The sequence below is a fragment of the Zootermopsis nevadensis genome, unplaced genomic scaffold (assembly GCF_977971745.1).
Source record: "Zootermopsis nevadensis isolate Lab colony 2312 unplaced genomic scaffold, Znev_1.0 Znev_ptg000028l, whole genome shotgun sequence".
NCBI classification, from domain to species: domain Eukaryota; kingdom Metazoa; phylum Arthropoda; class Insecta; order Blattodea; family Termopsidae; genus Zootermopsis; species Zootermopsis nevadensis.
Window position 1 is genome coordinate 16,607,117 of NW_028259160.1, and position 25,684 is coordinate 16,632,800.

The following is a 25,684-nucleotide window of genomic DNA, read 5'->3' on the forward strand; positions in this document are numbered from 1 at the left end:
GAACATAATCAGAGTTACCAGGTGATATTTTAACTAATGTGGCATCAGACATCAAATTATTTAAGAAAATAAATGCCACAATACCAATGGCATAAGGTACTAATTGTTTAGCAGTTCATGCTTTAAAGAGAAGGGATTTAAGTAACATCAATTTCAGTAAGGAAGCTAGCCAAAAGTACCAAAAGAATATTGGAGGAAATGAGAGAATTTATGATCATTTACAGTTGTGAACACTCGCATTTATTGTTTTAAACAATACTAATTCACTAAATATTGCCATAAGAAATATATCATATATTCACATATTTAACATTCCTATAAATGCAGCCATAAATTTCTGCGTTATGGTCAGTTTTAAGAATAACCTCTTTTTGCTATAATATAAAGATTCAAAACATACCTGAGACTCAGGCCTCATTTGAAACCAAGTAAAAAGCAGACATGTATTTATAATATAAATGTCCTTAATAATATACTTTCAATTTTGTAACTTATACCAAAATATACATATATGGCTATCATACTCTGATATATCACGAACAGTGCATTTGAAGAATACATTCATGCACACTTCTTGAAGTTGACTTTTACAAAGGAACATGAAAATTCTTCTTCTAATAATAAACAAATAATTATTTACATGGCGATTTAAATATTACTAAAATTTGGTAGTACATGCACGGGGCCTTCTAAATTTATTACATACTTACACATCACAATCAGCTTTATAAAACTATATCCTTCATACATAAAATGTTCACCTGTAGTTTTTAATAAGGCCTCATTTTAGTAATGTCTCTAATCATTCTTTTTAAAAGAATCTTACAGCCAATTATACTATCACTTTCATCTGCTAATTGTAGATGAAACACACTGGACTTTTGAGTATGCCATACAAGATACACCATTCATTATGTAAGTGTACTTGTAATTTTAATTCAAGTACAGGTAGCCCTCGATTTACGCCGGGGATGTGTTCCTGGACAAACTGGCATAAATTTGAATGATTTTATAATGTAAATCAGTGATTATATTTAAATGCCATACCATATCAGTTGTATCACCTGTCTAAAGTTATCAGCTACTGACACAGCGCAAAGATCAATTTCCTTGACTTCCAACAAGTGTAAGAACCTGAAATCACAAAACTCCCAACTCTGAATGTATTCAGTGTTTACGGGTCACTTGTTAACATTAAACATTCTGCAGACCAAACATACCTTCCTCTGGTTACTTAAAGCTACATCCTTTAATTTACACAGCTTTTGGCTTTTATCTTCTTGTAACAACCTTCATCACTGAGGGTAAGAGTTGACACATCTGTTCTACCTTCTTTTAAAGTCGCTAACTTAAGCGTGAAACTGAAGTGACATGCTCTGGTCAGGCTATACAAGGGCTCAGAAGGTGATGTATTGCTCTTGCAAGCTCTGGATAAAAGGGGCCTGCTGTAAGTCACGAGCAGACTGACATCTCCGGAACAAAATGGGACAATCGAGAGAAATGCAGTCGATGGATTCAGGACGTCCACAACATGACTGACAAACCTGAAATCACAATCTTTTTATCACTATCACTGTGATGTAACCTCACTTTTATCTGAACCACAATGTTTGTAAAGTCTTCTGCTACAAACTACCCAACACTAACGCCATCGCCACTCTATACCAATTACTTGCAACTAAACCAGTCACTGTTACTTGAACATAAGCATAACAAATTCTTCCACAACTTTAATTACAAATTTTCAGCTCTTATATGGCATCCGGAATATAAATATTGCAACTATTAAGAGTCCACAGTATCTACAAGAGCTCTTTTTATAAATAAAAACAAACAAAAAATGTATCCACTGATGACAAACATCTAAAAGAAAATAAAGAAATCTAATACAAATCAGGATACATTCTTGGTCCTTGGTATTAAACAGTTTATATTAGGATAAAAGTAGTTTTTAACTATAAGGTGCCACAACTCAGAAGACTGCAATCAACATTCGTATAAATCCTTTGAACAAACCTTTTTGATGTTAGTGTATGTCCTTTCCCACATTCGAATTTTGTTCGCTAGAACAACAGCTACTTTTTGAGGTTGCTGCTGACATGTCAAACAGATTCCAGCAGTTGTCAACTGACTGCATACTGCACAGTTCATAGTGGAAAAATACTGCGAAATAGTGCTCTTTTTGAGTCCACAGGACACAGCTGTCGGTAAATTTGTTACATATCTTCGTGGCATATCGGCATACCTAAAAAAAACACGATACAGTTTCATCTTTTTAAAAATGAAGAAGTAATATCATAATATGAAGTATTTTGGATTGAAACATTTTGAACAAATATGCAGGAAACATGGCTTGTCCTATATGTAAAAGCTATACTGACATTGGGGTGATTCATTGCAATAAGTATGAACTCCAAAATTCAACAGAATACAGCTTTGTTCAACAAACTGTGCAAAATCCTACCATGACTCAACTTCAGCTCCAAGAAGAGAAAAGCATCTGTCAAGCGGAGGGATAATAACTCTCGTGATATAGTATGTAGTGTTAGGTCGCAGACTGGGATCAGCAAGCAATTCGTGCGGTGACCTGACCAACCGTATCAGTGGCAATCCTGGCGGCCCGTTCACAATGACATATGGCACTCTCTCACTTTGCCGTGGCTCAGCACGCCTATCTGTTTGTAACCAGCGTCTGAAATCACAACAAAACAAGCAAAACTGAAGCGACTTCATTTCGAAACTAGAACTGTGACGTGATGTGCTGTGGCCTAGATGGCTGTATCTTGATTACTGGTAGATGCCATCTGATTTTCTTTACACTGCCAGGTCCAGACTGACTGGAGACCCAATTAAACATATCTATCCATCTCCATTCCCCGTCACCATACAATGTAAACTGCATGCACTGACAATTGCTAACATATATCCAGCAGTCATGAAACATGAACGTATCACTTGGAATACACCAGAAACGAAAACAGCCAATGACTGTTGGCAGCAATCAGAATACAAAGAACAGTATGATACAAAACATGTGACCGCATTATATACAGTGGCACATTTATCATGTAGTTGTTACCTCATTACAATTAAAATACATCCACTTACATTGCATGCAAGCCACATCAACTTTGCATGGATTATTTATATCTGAAACTTGAGCTGGTGGTAGAAATGGCTCTGAATTCTGTCCAATACAAATTCTGCCTAACTAGAGAGACATTCAACAACTACTTACCTCGTTAATTCTAAAGCAGGTACGCAAGCACCAGGTTTGTAGCACGACATGCCACGATACTCTCGAGCAAAAATCAAATCCTGAATGTTGAGGTGCCCCTGCAATAATTTGGAAAACTGCCGGCAGACGTAATTCTTCACCAAGCTTACATCTTTTGTCTCAAAAATAAGTCTCAGAGACTTCTCCAGTATCTGGGAAAAGCAAACAACGGATTTCATAATTACAGGAGACTATATTAGTTTTCAACATCACAGAAATTGCAGATTATAATAAAGATTACTGCATGGTCAAACCAGAAGACACATTTAACAAATATTACCTTGGCTACAGCAGGGCATCCATCTCGACGCACAGTTTCAATTCCCTTTGCGTCATAAACGGGCTGATCCTGATCAGGACTTTCATACATATATCCAACATAACGCTTCTTAGTCTAAATGAACACAAAATACATTGCAGAATATTTTTCAGGAGTTAAATCATTAACATGGGAAATACTAAAGGGGATTTCAATAAAAGATTTTAATGAAGTCCAAAACATGATCACATAACATTTTACTTTTATATTTTATTAATCTTAATGATTGAAGTTTAATGTCTTGTCATGTTCACAACTCTTACTGAAAATTCATATTTCTACATGAATTTCCCTGACACAAATAATCCCAAACCCCCAAATCTGAAACAACTCCACACCCTCCAAAGTCCTCACCTGTAAGATGCACGGTTCATACACCTTCTCTAATTTCAATTTCACTGGTTTTGGGTTGTCCAAAGTAACAGCTTCTGCAATCTCTGCTCCTATCTTGAAGGCCTGCTGTCTATTCCTGCCTGGGACCAACACAAACAGTGAGTCAGTGTCACCATACACCACCTGTGCTCCCCAACGAGATGTTGTTTCTACAAGACGTATGGCTCTCTCCAGTGTTTCTCTTGCCTTACTCACAACACTGTCACCAACCTACGCAAAAGAAAGCAGCAAATATTATGAGAAATAAATGGGTAACCCTTGTCAGAAGCCATTTCATTAGTTAATCACTTTACAGTAGAGTAATATAACAAAATATGCACACTAATGCACAGTTCTGCACCACATGATGTACGCAGCACAGCGTCTCCACGCGAACTGAAAACACGTGTTGGCAGGACGATCACTCGTACGGCGTTGGTCTCGCTTTAAAGACTCTTGCCAGTAGAAACTGATCGCAACTGATCTGGTTGAAATTTGGTCAGTTAATGTGGGAGTTGGATAATCGAGAGGTTTTACTGTACTGGGGATAAAATGAAAAATCAAACAGTAGCCAAGATTCAAAATGGGTACATCTTGAATCCACGTCTAAGCATTACTGCTACAGCAACCTGAGATATGTTCCCAGAAAGGAAAGCTGACCTATTAACTTCTGCTCATAAGGTATTTACAATGATCTGTTACCTCGATTGTCCCTGAATAAGCGTTATAAAGCTTTAAAGAACTCTTTAACATTCAGACATGTTACCTCAATACATGGCATCCTTCCAGAAAAATTTGCTGCTGTGTAGCCATATGTAACATTTGCAATTAGTTTGAGGCCAAGCTGCCTAGAGTGAAGCACTCGCTGCAGCGTCTTGTTGGATTTATGTGCCTTCATGGACTGCTTCACCTGCAAAACAAATACATCTAGGCTGCTCATTCAATTTATGAACCGTATCTGCAATTCCTTTCATTCAGCAGCTGTCATCTTCCATGCTGATAGAGTACAATGGCCCATTGATATCCATCGTTAATTGGTTACTTATAATGAGTGGTATTGTGGGTGGATACCAATGTTTTGCAGGAGCATGCCACATCTATCTTCAGCAGTCATCCAAAATGTCGATAATCATGTACAAGACAACACAGTGTCACACCCTAGAAGACCAAAAATTACAAAAGGGGAGTGTTTATCGAAGGACACGAAACAAGCGAGACTGAGTTGCCATAAGACAGGCCAGAATTACCATCAACCTGGTGTCCAGAATTTCTTGCAGCATACGTGGGAGTACGCCCTTCCTTATCCCACTTTTCACAAATGCCACTCCACAGGGGGACATGTTGATATTGTTCTCTAATTTTACGAGATGTGCGGGAGGAACTTTGAGGTGGGTGCATCCAAAAACAAACGGAGTCGCCCTAGAATACAAAAGTCACTGAATTATAAATAAATCTTAACTCTGATCATGCAGTCATAGGCAGTCTCTATACCAACTTTAAAAACAATAAGTTTAACAACAAGAAAAATGAACTTACTGTCCCAGATGTTCCACCCTTCCAAGACAGGTTGAGAAGCAGTAGTTGTAGGCAATGATAATTGATGGATACAAACTCTGAAAATCCAGTACAATTACTGGATCACTGTAAAATCTGAAAAGAACAAAAGTGACATATTACGCCTCGTCATTCAGAACATATATAAACATTACAGACACTGAGACACCTACAACTTTTCGACATGACACTTTTCTCTTTGATGAATACTTGGCCTAAAACGTACTTAGACTCGTAAGTAACTAAAGTGACATACGTACATAACGTTATATTTAGGTCTTGACGTGACTTTACAAATAAACCAAAATCAAAATGGCCCAACAAAATTTAGCACGAGTCTATCAAACTGACTTGCACGAACTGAGTTTCACAGACAAGGCATATTGGACATAGTAAAACAAATACATGCATTTTCTTTTAAAAATGCACCTAAAATAATTACATACTAATGTGTGGTACAAAACCTATAGGAAAAACATTAGAAGTATTTTTGGTTAGTACGGAACATTTGAGATTGTAGGTTTTTACACAATTTCTACATTTGGAAGAAGCAGATTTAATGTAGTGGGGGGGGGGGGGGGGGGGGGCATCTTAATAACAGCTGCTGCACATGACAGACTTGTCAACTTGGAGATTCTATATCACGAACATAGAATAAAGTTTCTGTTAAGATCAGTACCTGGAATTTGGTTCCATTATAAGAGGTAATGACTCAGGCGCTCTCATCTTAGCTCTTTGTTGAATGCTGGGGGAAACCGGTACATAATTGAGAGGCTTGGCCAGGCGAAGCATCATAGATTCCACACGGAACTACAATAACACGAAAGTAGAAATAAATATTATACTTTTTAAATATCACCAAACTTAATATTAATATCTCTCCATGTTGCTGGCAGATCTGCTCATGGATTCCATTTGGTTCTCAAAACGAAGAGTGAAAATGTTCCCAAAAACTGTTAATGTAATTAAAATTATTATCAGCTGAGACATCGACACTACAGTATACACTATCCCCAAAGGATATACAGCAGAACAGACTATGCACAATGCCATGTTTTCAGCCAAAAGCACTGAGTTGCACATCAGTATGCGTTAATATATGGCAGCCAGTAACATGAAACATACTGAGCATCATAGTCAAGCGGTTATCACTCCTACTTCATATCTGGGAGGTCCCTGACTTTAATCTTGGCTCAAACAATGGCTTTCTTGAGGCTTTTCATGATTATACTCAGTCCCTCGAGGCAAATTCTGGGATAATACCTCAAGTTAGATCACAATTGGTTCCTTTCACATATTATCCAATTCAATATTCATTAATCATCCTTACTGGCAGCAATGTTAAGCAAACAATAAATAAATAACATGAATGTTACACACCTGTGAACCTCTGGAAAGAACTTCTAAAAACTGGATTCCAAAAAGTCTTGCTAGTTCACTAGTCCGTCCTATGAGATCCAGCTGATCCAGTAACTTGACAATTCCTTGAACTCTCAGTAAATAATACTCAACACATATCCACCTGAAATTAAAACAATCAGTTCCACATCATCACCGTGAACTTCACCGACTGATCATGTTATACCACTGTGACCCCACATGTTATATTCAGAGCGAAACCTTGTTTAGGCGTAACCTATGTGACGAGAATACCTGCTGAAAGTATAACACGACAACTACACTGACCTGTAGAGGTGTGTTCTGTGTTCCCACCAGTATGTCAACTGTTTAAACGAGTGAAGAGCGATCCTTTGATGCAGTATATGATACATCATATTCTCAAATGTGTAACTCTGGACAGATATCTGAAATTTTCAAAATTTTTGTTAAAAACTGAGGAAAAAAGGAATGGAATAACATTACTGACAAAAATATTGTGGGCATGGGAAAAAAAAGTGAAATTAATATTTTCCTGCTCACATGGCTGTGAAAAAATTAATCAATTTCCCATTAAAATATGAAGAAAATACAGAGTCTGTTGAAACAATGATTTCATGCAACCAACTAAGCAGCCAGTTAAAAAAGATTACAACCGAAAGCAACATTTGAGTGGTTACCACTCCCTTGTATTTGGAGGCCTGAGATTCTACCCTCCATTTCTTTGAACATATGACAAACTGTAGGGGTCAAACAAAATTTTTATTTTTAGTACAATTGTAGAAACTAGAGAATGAAGTCAAATCAGATGCAACTTCCATAACCAATGGACCAAATCCAACACAAGATGAGCTTATTCTTGTCCTTACATTTCCATGGCCAGTGATTTCATGTCTGAGCCACAACTGAAATATTTTTTTAGAAATATTCAAATGACAGGGCCCAAACACAAAAACTGAATCTATACATAGAACTGGAAGCATGTGTGTCAAATACCTCATGTCTCATTAGTCTCCAAATGTTCAGCATAATCCGCCCTGTCACTCTGATTTCTTCAGTTAAATGAGAAGCTATACTTTCTTTTTCGGTATGGTGACTGCGTGTACTGGCGGTGGGCACTCTCGACATCAAAGGACGCAGATTGATTTGAAGAGTATACGACCGTTGAAAGAGGTAACCCCACGATAACATTTCCACCTGTAAGTTGTACATTATCTTTACGTGCGTCAGTACTTGGCAGCAACTCAACAGGTTTGTGTGTGAGAATGACCCTTATATTTTCTGAAATCTTACTGTGCTCACAAGAAAGAATAACTGTGTTTCATAATTTTAATTTATAATTATCACTAGCCTCACCACATAATAAATTAAGGATAAAATTAAATCAATTCAGTTTAATCAAAACTGACCTCATAACCGCCTAATATATCTGGATCCCACATTTTTACGCACTTCACTAATTCATGGACAAGAGACGCTTCATCTTCTACATAAGTTAGCTTACAGTTCTCAGGAGTACCCCTCAGTAAAGGCATCCTAACACTTCCATCCAAATTACACACCACAATTATACCTGAAAGAGCAAGAACATATATCATGAAACAAGCCATTACTGCTTTGATGGTTATTAATGCACACTTATGAAGAATAAACAAAAGAGCTGAAGGCAATTGCATTGTAAAGTTTTCATATGACAATCACCGAATAGTCAGACAATTTCACTTTTCCATGTAACCTAACCTTGTCTCAACCATCTACCAAGTTCCATGATTGCAGGAGAATAAAATGTTTTCAGTTAACCCTCAAGTAAATTTTGTGGTTTCTTTAACTTCTTAATGCTCATTTTAGATCCAGATGTTATCAATGCTAAATCTTTAGACTGTGAATATATCGACTGACGTGCTTCCTAACCTCAAAATCTTACAGTCATCATCCACTCAGAACATGCATAATCACCATTCACCCACTGACCTTTGAATCTTTGTATCAATTTTTACATTTTACTCTGGTTTATTCAAGATATTAACATAAAGAATTGTCATTCTTCCATAAACTTCATTAGTTTTCACAATCTTTGTCCAAAAATTTGAATCACAGATGATTTTGGTGAATTCTTTAATGGAAACAGCCACATAAAGTATATCAGAGTATTGTAACTACCCAAAAGACAATGAGGAAGCACTCAGAAAGGGAAAATTTTAAAACTGAAAAAGGTACAGCTTCTAAAACAGAAACAACACTTGAAATGCATACAACATTTTGGTGAAGAAATCACTCAGAGCAGAGCCATGTGGAAGACTTAGAATGAAATTAGAGGAAGACATTATAATGTATTTTAAGAAATGGTCACGAGAAACGGATTAGTGGTTACTGCAAAAAGAAAAAAAAATTTGAGTGTTATACCAGTAGACACTTCATCATAAGCAAAAACAAACAGTACCACTAACCTAACTCTTGCTTCAAAAGACGCGAATCTTCAGGAACATCATTCATTACAAAATAGAACACGGCTCTGACTGGGTCACAAGCCGGGTCTGGTCTCAGATCACCTCGAGTTTGGACGTGCAGCTCCATAATGAACGTTGTCAGGAACTGGTGCTGTTAACAGAGACTTAGTTATTGCATATAGTCACAACATAAACTAATGGTAAGTAAAGTAAAGTAAAGTAAAGCTGTCCCACTATACGCCATGTAGGCGCTTGGGGGGAGTGGAGGTATAGCTCCTACTCATTCTTGACCTCGGCACTAGATGGGGGTTAGTGGTCAGCATCACGCCCCGGCCATGCTTTACCCCCGGGAAAGGACCCCGGTACCCATTGTAGAGGAGACTGGGTGGGCCCCAGAGCCGGTCTGGACGCAGAGGCTAGAGGAAAAATCCTCTGCCCCCGTCGGGGATCGAACCCCGGCCATCCAGCCCGTAGCTAGTCACTATACTGACTGAGATATAAACTAATGGTACTGAAACTTAATTTAAACTATGTTTGAAGATGCACTAATCAGTTGAAGGGGGCCTTCAGTCACCAGCATTTATCACTATTTGCACCGTGCTCTATTTGGAAAGGACATTACTAAGGTACATCCCCATACAAATACCTGTCACAGTATATTTCTTTTTAAGTCCCTTTATGTCTGGGGACTTCCATACTAGCATATTATGAAGAGGGAAAAGGCATAAATGTCTGTTGTGTGTAAGTATAATGTGGTTGAATGAATCCATTTATTACAAAACAAATCTCACTAATTTACAAAGAAAACCGTAAAATAATTCAATGTGAGGATGCGGTTTCTTCCTTTATGACTGTCATACCTTGAAATACCAGCAACTAAACACAAAAGTACAATGGCAATATTAATTATTATTTATACATTACCTCACAAACCGCTTTGACTTCATGCAAGTTCTCAAATGACATCCGGAAGCCATATGTATTATTTGGAGTACTTTCTTCTATCTGACAGCTGGAGTTACCACGTTTCAAACCTCTTGGAGTTGTCAGGATGGTACGGATTTGACGGTGTAGCAGCGCCTTACGAACAGTTTCACTGTCATCTGGTACCTGGTAAAAAATGAAATGGTACAGTTAAGATGCAGTCATCCTCTCGCTAGATACCCCAGACTTTAAGCAATAAAATCACTGTTCAATTACCAATGGCAATCAAATGTTCTAGGTACATACCTCGTTCTTTATCAAAACCGCATCGTCACGAAAGGTGCTGAAAATGGTCAAATGTCGTATCCATGCTTGAAAACTGGCAAATGCAGACTGTAATATGTTTAGTCTACAGTTAAAAGTTTTTCTAAAGGTTATCAATGTTGCTAGGCTCATTTGTGTGGATTTTTCCTTTCAATGGCCCCCATAAGAAAAAAATCTCATGAGGTTATTATATCTGAGGACCTTGTTCTCCTGAGGTCTTTTGAGATAACTGGCATCAGGTCCAGTTGTACACGGACACTGGGGGAAGCCACATTCACTACCTTATGTGACCGAACGCAGTTTCATTGGGAGTGACACACGAGCCTAAAATACCTGATCATCATCAGTGCAGTGAATTTACTGCTAAAATGGGCCTCTACTAAGAGGACTGCTCATATTCTGAGCTGCACAACACATACAGTAAATTCTTGACAACAAAGTGTGAATGATTTGGTTTGAAGATATGTCCTATTTTTCAGTTGAATTTATTTAACTAATCCAATGGAACAATAACCATCACACAGAATTTAAACCACTAAAACATTATAACTCTGTATCATATCAAAGCCTCAAAACAAAAACAAAGAATCTCACTGCAAACCACTCTTTGAGCTTTGTATAAAAATTCTTGCCATCTAGCTTCGTCACAAAGGTCTTTTTATACCAGCGGCATTATGCGTTTGTTGGAATATTTACCACGTGGTCCATGCCACAATTCTGTGAAAGCAAGCAACCATTCAGTGTTTAATATAGCACAGAATAAATTTTATAATTTTCACCCACCTCTGAGGTTGACTGTAGGTTAACATTTTTTGCCGACTGAACTGGATCCAATGCTCTGAGGTCATCACTACTATTGTCACAACCTTGCCGCTTGTAAGTTCCACTAGTATCAAGTGGAGACACAAGTTCCGAACCAATGTCCGCTGCTGTTTCTTCTCTTATTAATGGCAAGGTGGTAGACATGTTTTCTTGACTCGGAGAGTCCAGTTTCAGCCCCTTTCTTGACCGTTTCAGTAGCAACTTCGCTATCTTGTGTTGACTCTTATGAATGGGTGTGCAAGAGGGACTCGGCAGGCCGTGAGAAGTTGGCGTGACTTGTGGAGTGCTGTGTGCTGCAACTACACTACCCCCGTGGCTTTGCTCAAAACTGAGACTTCTAGGGGTCGCAGGAGAGACAGACATGTCATCGTCTGATGCCGATTCTTGTCCCGGACTTAACGGCATCACGATCTTCCTACTAACTTTGCTCACCACATCATTTTCTGGCAGGCCCTGTTCAGTTAACTTCTGTGTTGCTTCTAACCACAGTCTCACTTCAGTTACATTTGGAGGAAGCTTACATGGTGTAATGGTAACTTCTCTGTGACTGGCCAAGGCAGGTTTCATGTTACCGATATCCAGGTCACTAGTTCCATCTAAACTTCTCTGAGATGTGTAATTGAATTCCTGTAACCATTTCTTTCTCCAAGTTTCAATGTCAATAATGTTAAGCGAACTTGCAACAAAAGGCTGCAAATTAAGAACTGAAGTGCTACAAATTCTTAGGATCTTATTTCCAACTTCTTTTTTATTTACTGTATCCAAGAAATTACTAACAAAGGGCTCTTGGTGTTGATACTCAGGAATACAAAATTGTGATATACTTGCTAAAATCTCATCTTTTGAAGGAGGGTTGAACTTTGGAGTATATACTCTATGATTCTCACTATCAGCAGTAATAATCCTCAACTGTTCAATGGCTGGGGTCTGGTTTACAACCTTAAGAGGTGCTTCAGCTACAAGATCTGAATTGTTCTGCTCTGTATCTGTGAGCAATGCACATTTAAAATCATGCGTAGCACATCTGCTGGAATTATCAGCAGGTACATAAGGTTTTATCAAAGATTCTTTTAACTGAGAGACTGCTGGACTGCATGGAATAATTTCATTGTAAAAACTTATAATTCCTTCATCATCATCATCTTCCTCCTCTGTATCACAAAAACTGAACACGCCTTCTGTATGTTGTTGAACTTTCTCATCACTTCTATTACCGGCTGTATTAAAATCACTGTCTAAATTATTCTTTTTTATGCTTTCGATTTTCTCATATGAATCCGTTACAGATATTTGCATATTCTCACTATCTGTCTTTGGTAGTTCTGATTCCGTCAGATGCTCACGTAATAACATCCCTTCTGCAAAGATAATTCTTGGAGATGAAGTTCTATGACCTGCAACATCCTCAGTATGAAACATATCAAAACTCTGTCTCCCTTTTACAATCTTTTTCCTTTCTAGAAAATCAATTCCAAATGAACCACTGCTTTTAAAGGTTTCTGTTCTACTGACACACACTTCGGCGGAATCCTGTGAAATGTTTTCCGAGTCATTCCCTCCTGCTCTAATCTCTAGTTCATTTTCAGGACGGTTTCTTAAAATTGGAGAGTTTGATTGTTTTCTTGATGTTTTATTAGAAACTGAGTCTCTAATATCTGATCCTGTCCATTTATCTGGCATCTGCTCCACGCTTCCTGCTTCTGTATGCTTTGATGTAGATGCAACACTCACACGCTTATCGTAAGCATCATCAATGGTCTGTGAACATTCATACGGTTGAGTTACACTGTCCGTCTTGGTCTCGCTTCCTAATGGAAAACTACTGGTACTTGTGACTAAAATGTTGCTATCATTACCAGATTCAGAACTGGTAATATTCAAATTATGTAATATGTCTACATGACAGTATTCTTGACTACTAAAATGTTTTCCTTTAGCTGTGCCGAAAGGGAATCTGAAATTACGAATTAAATAAAATTAGATTTAAATTTATATGTAACAGGGTTTTAAAAAGTGCCTACAGGCAAACAGGGGTATAAACTATCCAAACACACCCATTTTTTAACATAATTTCTACGGGAAGAGTATGAGAAATATTATTAATGCATTATCATTCAATGTAAATACGTTAGTGACTGGATTTATTACCACACCTTTCACCACTGTAAGGACATGATCTGGCCAGTGCTTAGAAGATATTTTTCTAATGTGAATTAATTTGTAACCTATTACCGAGATCATTCCCAGTTATAAATGTCCCGTGAATGTGAATTTGATTGCCTACAGTTAGAGCTATGGATATTTAAAGTTCACGCCATGTTCAGTTAACATTGCAATTGTGAAAGGCTACCACTTAACTCACAGATGCTAACGGAGATCAGACATTATAATAACCCAGCCCCTCTACTAACCTAAAGAAAATGAACAAGCAGTGCTGAAAGTTGACATCACGTACATGTGTTTCTCTGCAGAGATGTTCTGTTGGTTCTCTGTAATCCTGATGGTATCACAGATGCTGGACGCATGAACATCTGTGGGCACTGGGGGCGATTTCTGAAAAGTCTGACTAGGACGTACAGAAGTTGAAGACTTTCTCTTTCTGTTTTTAAATATGTTGCACATATCCCTAGGTTGTGCTTGTATTTGCCCATTGGTGAGCTTCTGTTTAAGAACCGCTTGCTTCGGTCTTGTTACTTCAGTCTCCACACTGCTCAGTCTGCTTCCTCCCTTCCAGCTATTTGTATTTTTTGGACTTGAAATGTCTGTCAGTTCTGATCCAGCTTCAAACTTTTTTACAGCAACTACATTCCTTTTCTTTGGTGATCTTTGTATTTTTATAGCCAGAGCAGGATACAAAGATCTTCTGAGAGGCCTAACTGGACTATGGGTTTCAGAACATATGATTGCATTCTTCAAATTTAAGTTCTCTGCTGAAGACTCAAACCCTGGTGTATGTAATAATGTTTCTTCTAAGACAGAACTGTTAGAGTAATCTGTATTCTTGTGCTGCAGGTCTGTAAATTTATTTTCAACTTCTTGTGTTATCTTTCCCTGCTGTCTAGCCCTTTTTGAATCTGGAGATTTTCCTGACTGCTCAGAATGGTCAACAGTTCTAGATTCTGAACAATCATCTGATGAACTGTTCTCAAACACCCCATCCAAACACGGAATTCTGTCTCGACAATGGATATGATTACATTTTCCTGATCTTGTTATGTGTTTCCCACGTACATCAGAGTAGATCTTAGCTTTGTTACTTGCAGTTGTTACTCCTTGCTGTAAGAAGCCTGTATTCTTTTGTGGAGTGGTCTTAGAGGATAAAGTCACAGAATACTTTTCTAAAACAGACTGGTCCAGCCTTTCGAGACAAATGGAAAAAGGTTTCATGCGACTAAGTAGGTTGGATTTATCTGGCTGTAAGTTATTTAACAGTTTCTTAGTTTTACTCCCTTTACCTTTACCAGTTCTTCTGAGTTGCTTCCTCGGTTCAATCTGCACAGAATTAAAATCACAGGGTTCTTGGATGTGAAGTACAGCAGTTTTAGCAACCTTAGCATCATTTTTATTTCTTGTCTTCGAAACTGCAATACTTCTACCGTGAACTGCAACCTTGTTACACTGGTTTTCATTTTTAGCTTTTGTAGGAACACGAAAAGAAACTGGACACACGTCAGTTTTTCTGTGATCTACAAAACTTTCAATACTGTTGCAATTCACATTCCCATTAGCCTTTGCTCCACCTCTTGAACTGGAATAACGTATTTTCATCTGTTGAGCTACACTTCTACATGGCTTTAATTTATTTCTCACTTCCCATCCTTTGGTATCAACTGTGTGAGATAAGCTGCTCAAACCAAACGAATGAGTAGCTGAAGCTTTATGATTTATGAACTGTGAATTACTTTTGCAAGAATTGATCCTTGTTTGCTCAGAAATGTCTTGCAGTTTCACAAGCTTCACATAGCACGGTCTAATACAAATATTATTTACTTGTATTAGACCATTTGTTTCAAGTTTCTTTCTACTATTTGATGTGGCATTCATTCTATATGATAGAGACAACCTTTTCCATTTCTCTCTTTGCAGTCTTCTTGACTGTTTTTCACCAGCTGTCGTCACCATACATGACCGTGATGCAGACTGCATACTCCTGCTGGTCAATGCGTCATCATTCTCACAAAGGCACTTACGCAGTGTATTTCCAGCCCGGGTACATACACGAGATCTGTTCCATCTGTCTCCTACATGAAATTCTATCCCTTCTTTACTGTTCTTGCCAATAATACCATTACTAACATCTGCTTTTTGACCATTCGTGGTTTTACTCCACATCTTCTGAACACAGCTGTCCAGTTTCTCTTTGGCATTTTCTACTTCGTTTTGAGACATGACACCTGCATTTATTGAACAATCTTTCAGCTGTATTATCTCATCTATGCTTCCTTTCCAAAGCATCGTTTCAATCCGTTTCACTTCGACTGGAGAAACTTCCATAGGACTCTTAAATGTGCAAGAAGATAGTGCACTGACAGCAGAGCACAAAGTATCTTTTCTTTCAATATCCAAGTTCAACCTTACTTTGGGGAGAACGTGACAGCTCGACATCTGTTTAGTGCCAGCCGTTTCAACTGAAGGACCAGTCCCTCTACTGCGTTGCATGCACGTTCTTTTTACATTAATGTCAGACATGTTATGTAGCTCTGAATTCTGTGCCATCATCCTCCTTGATCGAAATAATTTACTACAATTTCCTGAAATTTGTTTTCGACCTAAATTGTTGCGGTGACGTAAAGTTCTGCATGAAACTGTGCTCTTTTCTGGCGATATCTCACGAACTGTTTGCGTGTCATATGGAGCCAACAAATCTGTATCGATATCAGTGATATATGATGATTTGGAAGTTTCTGAACACTGTTCTGAAGATAACAAGTTGGGTATGCTAGTACCAGAGAAAAGCCCATTCATTTGCAGGTCATTATCTCCTTCTGAAAAACTTAGCTGTGCTGTAAATGAGGGATCTCCAATCAAAACACCCTGCCTAAACCGATCACATTCCTGACCATCTACTTCAAAAGTACTTCCGGGATCGTTCAACTGCAGAGCAAGCACAGAGCCATCTGACATGCATGAGCATGCGTGCATGTTGCAACACACAACAGAAACTGGCTGGAAGTTTACTTCTGAATTAGATGACTCATTGCAAACTTGCTTGGCTGGAAGTTTAGCAGATTCTGAACCTACATTCCTCATACCTCGAATATCATCATCTCCTGAAACTTGTGACAAAGAATTGAGTGTTGATAGATTAGTTTCACCACCTACTAACACACTTTCAACAGTACTGGGATTAGTGATAATGTCAGAAATTTCCACTGTATCTTCTGACAGGATTATTAATGATTCTGATCCTGTTACTTCTGAAATTACAGGATCCACACTGTCTCCACTGACTTCTGCAAAGCCATTAAGAGAAATTTTGTATTCTGTTTCTACGACACTCTTCTCACTGGAATGTTTTATTAAACCATTTGTTGGAGACGGGCAGTCGTCAGACACACTTTTCAAGTTTCCAACTCCTACAGGACCATTATCATTTTTAGCACATACCAACAAACTATCCAATTCAAATGAACCAACCACTACATCGGTTTGCATGTCTCTGGTACATCTTGGAATATGGCTACTTTTGGTGTCCGTCACTGAATCATCTGTTGTAACTGGAACAGTCTCCAATGTTACTGTTTTTTCCACAGTTGCAGAACCGTCAGTATCGTTGGAAATGTCCAAGAAACAGTTTCTCACATCATTTTCATGTTCTCTCCCCACACCTCCAGCCATCATAGGATTTCTGTTATCATCAGCAACTTCTGTAAAGTCATCTGCAGGATTAACATGAAAGCATGTGCTAGCTTTCTCTGGAGCAGCTGAGAGACATAATTCGTTGGTTCCCAACTCTGACGCACCATTACAGAGCTTATTCTCACTGTCTGCAGTCCACACAGATGAACCATTTCTACCAACTTCACTGATGGAACTCTTAACCAAACGTTTATGCACCGATCGCCGTGGAAATGATCTTCCCCTCATCCCAAATCTCCTGCGTCGTGATTTATCGGGGACATCGTCGGCTCCATCCAACTGCGGAATTTTGTTCACATCCTCCCAAAATGTATTCTCCCACAATGAATCATCCTGGTGATCTGTAAATCTGTGTAAACATAAAAAAAAAGGCACAATGCGAAAACTTAACCTCACTGTATCTATACTGACATGTATGTGCAACAGTGGAGTCAACACCACCATGCTGAATGTTACTTGACAGGCAAGTACCTGCTCTGCCTTCCCACTGGACAAATCAAGTCATAATAAACCAACACAAAAGCATGGACAACACATTAGCAAGCGAACCGATATAGATAACATAACCATTTTTAATGTATTGCCTATACCTTCAGGGTAAAAGTAAATCCACCTTCAAAACAGTGGTAATATTTCTCCAAAATGTTGGTACCACCTACAAGACTATATGGCATCACAGCCCAGAAGAATATAATATTTTTATTGCCATAAGAACTCAAAATTGTGCGGCAATGCTTGAAATGAATGCATCCGTATATAGCTTTTGAGGAAATTCTGAACAACACAGCATCCACATAACTGATCAATCATTGTAACCTGACATGAAATATTAGTATGGTGACACATTTTAACCTCACATATAAAATATTAGCTCTAATTTGATATACTGTGGTATGTGCTCGCAAAATCATGGAAAAGGGTCAAGTTCACGTACATCATATTCTCTTCTCCTAAAATTATATAAAAGAAGTAAAAAAAATAATTATCCAGAAAATTACACCGAGTAACAACTTCAAAACCTAAAAGGCCTGATACTTCACGAAACAAATATGTAAGAGCCAAAAGTGGTCCTTCAGAACTTTAATTTTTGAACACAACACATACATCGAAACATAATATGGCTTTTAACTTCACGTAATCCCAGTTATAACACATTCAACAGGTACCTGCTCGAGCCTTCTTTCTCAAAGCCACCATTTGGGCTTGAATCCACTGCGGCATCTAACGGCTGCCTTAGATCTTGCATGTCCTCGTCTTCACTGCCATCTACTGTCTCAGTTTCTAATTCCTGAAATGCCTGAGATCCCAAGATACTATCTTCATCAACATTTGCCCCGCTCTCTAGGTTTTGAAGGATCATAGCAAGTTCCGCATCTTGGGAATCAACTGTATAGAAAAACAGATACTGGTTGGGGAATACATTGCAAATGTAATACTAAAAGCACAGATTCACAAACCAAATTCTGTGTGTACTGTTGATATAAATGGTTCTCTCTTCACGATCAAATAAATATTTCCGAACTAAATGTAATGAAGAAAAAGCACTTTTCTTTTCACCCAAGTTTCCACCCAGCTACACAGTCAATTTTTCAGTGAAGTAACCTGTGGTGTTACTCTGATGATAAATGTACAATGGGCAGATATCAGCTTCTGAGTAAGAATTAAATTCCTTGCCCTAGTAGATAATCTTTACTTACATAAAACAGAATCATGATTTATTCCTCTCTGGCTTGACGTTAAACTCAACACCAAATCTTCATCTACGACTGAAATATTGTTATCGTGTTCCACTCGCTCACTTCCAACAAATGAAACGGATCCAGACGGTTGTACGTGCACATTCAAAAACGATGCTTCGATGAGTTTTGAATCTTCTGGTGTTTCAGCAGGATATGGGGTTCTCTTAGAATCCGGAGTGTTCGGTAGTGACAAAGAATTATCAGAAAGCTATAACAGAAAATTAAAGAGTAAATAAAAATAAGACAATATTTGCTGAAATAATAGAGTGAATCTGGTATACATGGAGTACACATAATTTCCGCTGTTCACAATTTTGTACCGAGACTGGTCCTGATCTTCATGTATTACAAATACAAATTTAGTGTAAAATTTTACACTACTTAAGAGAAGTATTTCAAATTTCTGTGATGCAAGTAGTACTTTCTGAGCAATTTAAAACCTTATTTGACTTTCTAATCTTTCCAAGGCTCTAAAATAGGCCATGCCATACATTAAGGCAATGTCCTACGTAAGCGATAAGAAGCAAGCTGCATAAGCAGCATGGGGTGTCATATGACATAAGGGAATCGCTTGTTGTGTCCTACGTGAGGGACCGCAATAGAAGCACACGGCCTTCCTGCGCATGCACCTTCCGTGTACTGCATGGTCAGAGCTTTCTTGTGCATGCGCCTTACTGGCCAGCGCAGCAACTTGCGCGAAAATATCCAAAAATTTGATCTCGGACTTTGCTGGAACCTAGGACAGCGCCACACAAACAGCCAGTTTGATATTTCCGCTTCACCCACGCAACTCGCACAGCTCGCATTTAATCGCTCACGTAGGACACCGGGTAAGTGACTAGATGAAGGTTTCCGACTGGGGGAACCCAAGTTCAATACTAAGCAACTGCAAGTGAGATTCTTGGTGGATGAAGTAACAACAGAGCACATTTATCTCCAAGTTAATCAGCCCCCCCACCATCATTCAAATGTTACTTCATACTCATTAATGACTGCCCCACAAGGTGCGTGATCACTACCTCACCAAACAGCATCTTGTCACACCATGAGTCCTAAGTGAAGGGCTTTAGTACACTGACGATTTAAGAATAAAGGCAGTTAATTTTGTTTATATCATATACCTCTGAGTTTAATAGTAGTAACTTGTCATGTAATTTCTGTTTAAAGAAAAGTTCACTGTCAGTAGAAGCAGCAAATGGACGCTTTTGAGAACACTGGGGAGTTATTTGTGACGTTCTTCCTTCTTCTCTCCGTCGTTGTTTCTCATCTTCCCAGATTGCCGCCAGTCCAGGGTTTACAACCAGCTCATCTAGCAACATCAAACAAACACTACAAAATAAATGACAAGTGCACGGAATATTACACCACTGAGTTTTTCAAATGGTTCACGTACAAAGCCAAACCTTCTGCTCACAACTGGAGAAATCCATTCGGGATCCTGCCATTGTATCATTCAGAGGAAACAGCTGTCAATGAATTATCCAGACTCATGGATATGTTTATATCTTAATTGCATCATGCTTGTGTTTCAATACAATACTTTTATTTTCCGTCGTTTACACAAGCTTATTGTTAAAATCATATAAAATTTCACATAAAATTGTTACATTTTAAAATTGACGACATGTTTCGATATACAATCTTATCATCGTCAGGTCTATCAAAATTAAAATTAAAATCTGGTGTATCTGTTGCTCTGCTTATATTGTTTTTGTTTTTTCTCGTTTTTACTACATCTCCAGGCTTCTTCGAACATGTCGTCAATTTTAAAATGTAACAATTTTATGTGAAATTTTATATGATTTTAACAATAAGCTTGTGTAAACGACGGAAAATAAAAGTATTGTCATGGATATGTATAAAATTTCCAGCAAATTTTACAGAACTACCTACGTTTACTGGATTCTTTGACAGATCAACTGCTAAGCATCAAATGAGATGACGTAGGATGACTATGATGGTATGCAGGGAGGAATATAGGATACCCTGAGTTAAATTCTTTGCAGAGGCATTGGAATCTGAGGTAAATCCAACTTACCTGAAGGGCACTGGATGTAAAGGGACTAGAGCATAAAAGTGACAAATGAACTCCATCCATTGCAGAAGTATCGAATGTACGGAGCTCCATCTCATTCCACTTATACCTTTATGGAGTGGTGCTAAGGCACAGGGGATACATTATCATTGTCGTCGGCAATATTATTATTATTATCATCCCATCTATTCACCACTTTATAGGGTGTGTACTTCCATGTACCCGAGACAGACCTTGTCCCTAAGGTACATAGGGCAGCAGCTATTTCCGGGATCCATATTGTTTTTAGCAAGTGCTACATGTATTATATAATTTTATTTTATGAAAGCGTCTTTCGAATGATGTATGAAGTTCCCAAAATGGCGGTCTTCTGCAGTTGCCTTATGTCGTGTTCGCCCGGGATGTTGGCAAATATTTTCTGAGTGTTATTATTATACTCTGGTTTCCCTTCAACACGCATAAATCTTTCGCCTTTTACTAAAGATTTCCGTGGAGGGGAACATATGATGAGTCTTTAAATTATTATTATTATTATTAACTGCAAATGGGTTTATACCCAGTGGCATTGGTGCTACAATAAGACACAAACAAAACGACACACCACACTCAAAATAAAACAACTCATAAAATTACAAAACCATAAGGCACACACATTACACAAAATAAAAACACAACAGATAACCTAAAAATTATGTTTGAATTACTGTAGTGAATACCTGCAGCTGTCCTCTTGTTGATAATATCCGCTGCCACAGCATCCACTTCAATTTCACATGTACTCATCCTGGTAACTCTTTCTGGTAGCAGAATTTCCTCAGAAAGATTTTCAAAACTCCCTACAGAACATGATAAGGTGCACGTCATCGAACTTCAGCAACGTTATTTTTTATTTATTCTACCATTTAAAATATTTTCACAGATTAACAATCAGCTGCACACTGAGGCTGTACGTGGCTTGTAGCATGGGTAAGTGAAACGACGAGCAACTTGAAATTTAAAATCCTGCTTGGAATATGCAGTGTTGCCAACCTTGTCACAAATAAACCACACACTCCAATTTATGACGGCATATTTTTTGTTTTAACGTGCGAGCGTATTTGAGGAAACATGTCAATTTATAATTCTAATTGGTGTGTTTATACAGATTTAGGTATTTTAAGAAATTTCCCACCATAAGCTCTCCCTAGAGAATGTCTTGTTCAATATTTCTTACCTGGATTTTCTGGGTCCCGCCTGAACTTTACATTTTCAAGATTAACAAGGTTCATGCCATACAGATTATAGTCTATCATGAACTGAAGAATATAGGGAACATGGGCTTCATGTGGCTGGTAAATCTTATTGAGGATTGCACCACTCTGAAACAGATATATTACAACATGAATGGAAAAAAGACACTTCAATTTACAGTACTCCATCCATCCAATGGCTCTACAGCCCATATCAGGCCTTGGCCTCCTCAATTTTCTGCCTCCATGAAGATCTATTAATTGTGGCCATTTTCCAATTATGACATTGGATCAAACCGGCAGCATCTCGTCTCACAGCATCTTCCCACCTTCCTCTTGTCTTCCCACCGTTCTTGTCCCTTCTAATTTACAGTACTCTTATTTTCAAAATGTAACCTTTGCAAACATACCCAACGTTAAAAAAATATCGGATTAATAAATTACCTGTAACAATTCTGTTGCCTTTTTGACCATAAGTGGGTTATAAAAATAGATTTTGAAGTATTGATGCTCCTTGGTATGAAAACCATAAAATGGCCTGCAATAAAAATCAATGTGTATCACTCATTTTTCTGCAAAGATATAAATTAAAAATCATTTAGGACCAAGCTATTTTTAAATATTTAAATAAATAGGTCCATACGAAGAACACAACAATTAACAAGTGAATAAATATTCAGGAGAGGATGAACAGGCATTTGTTCTAAAACATCCCCAGTTAATGTTCCACCCCTAAGGTGAAACACCAAGATTCAAAACTACATAAAATGGATACATTTATAATTCAGGTCAGTCAGTCACGTTCCAGGATTGTACTGTATCTACCTTGCCATATATACACCCTTACAAAAAAAACCATCTGATCAAGACAGCGAAGATTTAAAACAGGCTCCTTCCAAACAAAATTCAGCACAAATGTTACTGTTTAAGCCACCTTGCTTGGCTCACGCATACAGTGTTTTCAAAAATGATGCAACATGTGAAGCTAACGTCATTAAAACGCTCCAGAAGCCACATCTGATTCCCCACATTATGTACCAAATTCATTATAAGCAAGAAAAAAACAACAAGAACTTACAATCCAGATACAAGAACCACTTTATAAACATGTTGTGCTGCAGAATTTCCTTTTCCTAGTGATATATTTAAGGCCTTATCCAAGCTGGATGTTATCTGATACATGAGCCTGTCACACGGTTCAGACCCTTCGTATGGGACGTAAATGTATGGGAAAACGCCATGGATGTGCAAGCACGTTTTCTTTCCTGCAGAAGAAGCAAGCACACTATTAATAAAATTGACTGGGACTGCCTGTCGCAGATACAGCACAGTTACTGACTCTTCTGAACACGGTAATGAACCGCTGGGTTCTATAAAAGGGGGGAAGCTTTTATTAGGCTAAGCAACAATTAGCTTCTCAAGGACTCTGACCATGGAGTTAATGAGTTATCATTTAAGCACAAAGTACAATAACAAAATCTGTACACCATATGCAGCAGAGTTCTGATTCAAAGATATATCCTGCTTATCACCTGTAGCAATATATATTTAGAACAGGTTTGTAACAAGTAGCAGTATCAGTTGATAAATTTGGACTGCAAAGCATTAAAAACATGTCACTTCACATGAAATAATCTTTAGTGTTCAAAACAGAATGTAATGCTAAGCCATATCATCCTTTCATACTTGTTCCACACCAGAACGACCATCTATACCTGTAACTGTTGATCCAAATACTCGAATAACGGGGACTTGTTTGACTTCTGCTCCACGGAATTCCGAATACACCACATCTAATTCAGGGATGGGAGGACTCATATAATGATCACCCAAAATAAGGCGCACAGAAAACATGATTCAAATAACTTGATACATCCTTCAGCTCACAAAACCTGTGGGGAAAGAGTGAATAACAATCATTTACACTATTTACATATTAACAAGTGACCAAAGTTCACAGTAGCATCAGGACAAACTTTCATTCTACCTATGGCTTGGCTAGTTTAAAGCTAACATAACCAAAGTTAGCCTAACCTAAGGCACAAAATGCAGGTAAATTACACACATTAGTATTTGTATTATGATATGCTCTACATCCTTGACTTTGGCCCATGAAGGAGCTATGGAATGTAAATAAATTATATTCTATTCCATTCTGTTGTAACATGATGGACATATTAGGTTGTGTGCATTTCCTCTTATTATCATTTCAGAATATTATGTGTGATCTGGTCTCCTATTTTACAGGAAGAACTCTGATTCTGGGTGTCACATACCAGGACAATATTTGGACTTGCCAAAGAAGAATTACAGATGTTATCCATTTATCATTATTTCCCTCTAATCCATAATAAGCTAATTTAGCCAGAAAAATTCTATGACTAACACATTCTAAACAATGTACAACTTTAATTTTTCGATGTAAGCCACATAAAATGTTTAGAGCTAACCAACATTTCACTAAAATCTGCAGTTGCCATTTTCAAAGTGGCCATGCAGCAGAGAGAATTCTGGAGACCTTACATAGGGCATGCAGTGAATGGCCAAACAGATATTATGGTGCTGGCTAGTGAAGCATAGGGGCATGTGGTTGAGGAAAGGTGACAAGAGAGTTTCTGGTGATCATGTTTGATGGGAAAGGATTTGCAGTGATTCTGTGGAAGGGGCTGGTGGCTGTTCTTTGACCACGAGGTTCGGAAAAGGGCTGGTCCACCATCACCTGTAGATTTTCATTACTTCATCAGACATTTCATCATATCCAGATCAGCTTTCAGTTTTAACAGGCTGAATGTTATTACTTTCTTGGCCGGTGTCAAGACAAGCTTTGGACGTTCAATTCAACTACAAATAAAAATTCGAATAAACTGCGAATGACATAAAAACTTAGTGCCATTCCACATGAAGTATTCACCTATTCAAAATAAATTTTACCACCTGAATGGGCGGTTACTGTTATCGCCACTTTAAAATAGCTGGCGGACATATAACACTACAACATTAATGACATTCACATTAGAACTAAGTCTTCTACATTCGAAATCTAATTCTCTATTCAAATACATACAAAGATATTGTTTTATGTAAAGATACAGTGGTGACCGTTGTCACTTTCACTTTGACCATTACTAACTTCCATAAATGATATTCATGTTCCTTCTGCTTATCATGTTAAAATTATAATAACAAACGGTAATAAAACATATCTTAAACATGCCCATAAATTCTTACACATTCTCATCAGAAAGAAAATTTGTTCACGAAAACGTAATTTTTGCCGCTGCCATTCTACACCAATGTCACACTTTTCTTTACAATGTCCGTTCTGTCCATCGGATTATGCGCGCGATATATTCTATAATATAGTTTTGCAATAGATGTCAGCACAAAAGTAAGATCACACAAGTAA

The 25,684-nt window shown here is 37.9% G+C and overlaps 1 protein-coding gene and 1 non-coding gene across 3 annotated transcripts; one reads left to right on the plus strand and one right to left on the minus strand.

The window, feature by feature from the left end:
• Positions 1–217: 217 nt before the first annotated feature.
• PolZ1 (DNA polymerase zeta catalytic subunit) lies at positions 218–25,636 on the minus strand. 2 transcript variants are annotated; one of them, XM_087357741.1, is made up of 27 exons: positions 25,507–25,636; positions 23,994–24,170; positions 23,357–23,543; positions 22,723–22,816; positions 22,263–22,407; positions 21,766–21,885; positions 20,136–20,323; positions 18,973–19,222; positions 18,442–18,661; positions 13,872–17,624; positions 11,378–13,370; positions 10,271–10,456; positions 9,347–9,497; positions 8,309–8,472; positions 7,896–8,096; positions 7,209–7,327; positions 6,903–7,044; positions 6,202–6,332; positions 5,505–5,618; positions 5,216–5,387; positions 4,735–4,878; positions 3,951–4,199; positions 3,558–3,671; positions 3,239–3,429; positions 2,465–2,692; positions 2,017–2,245; positions 218–1,544 (listed from the first exon to the last, which is right to left on the minus strand). In XM_087357741.1, exons 2-27 carry the CDS (start codon positions 24,130–24,132, stop codon positions 1,398–1,400), a joined length of 9,771 nt encoding a protein of 3,256 aa, XP_087213867.1. In that variant the 5' UTR covers positions 24,133–24,170; positions 25,507–25,636; the 3' UTR covers positions 218–1,397. The 2 variants fall into 2 exon arrangements, with proteins under 2 accessions (XP_087213867.1, XP_087213868.1); XM_087357742.1 differs by lacking the exon at positions 25,507–25,636 and adding an exon at positions 25,343–25,424.
• On the plus strand, positions 21,483–21,598 carry LOC147872364 (U5 spliceosomal RNA). The gene has a single exon (XR_015537593.1). It is a non-coding gene; the product is annotated as a U5 spliceosomal RNA (small nuclear RNA).
• Positions 25,637–25,684: the final 48 nt, after the last annotated feature.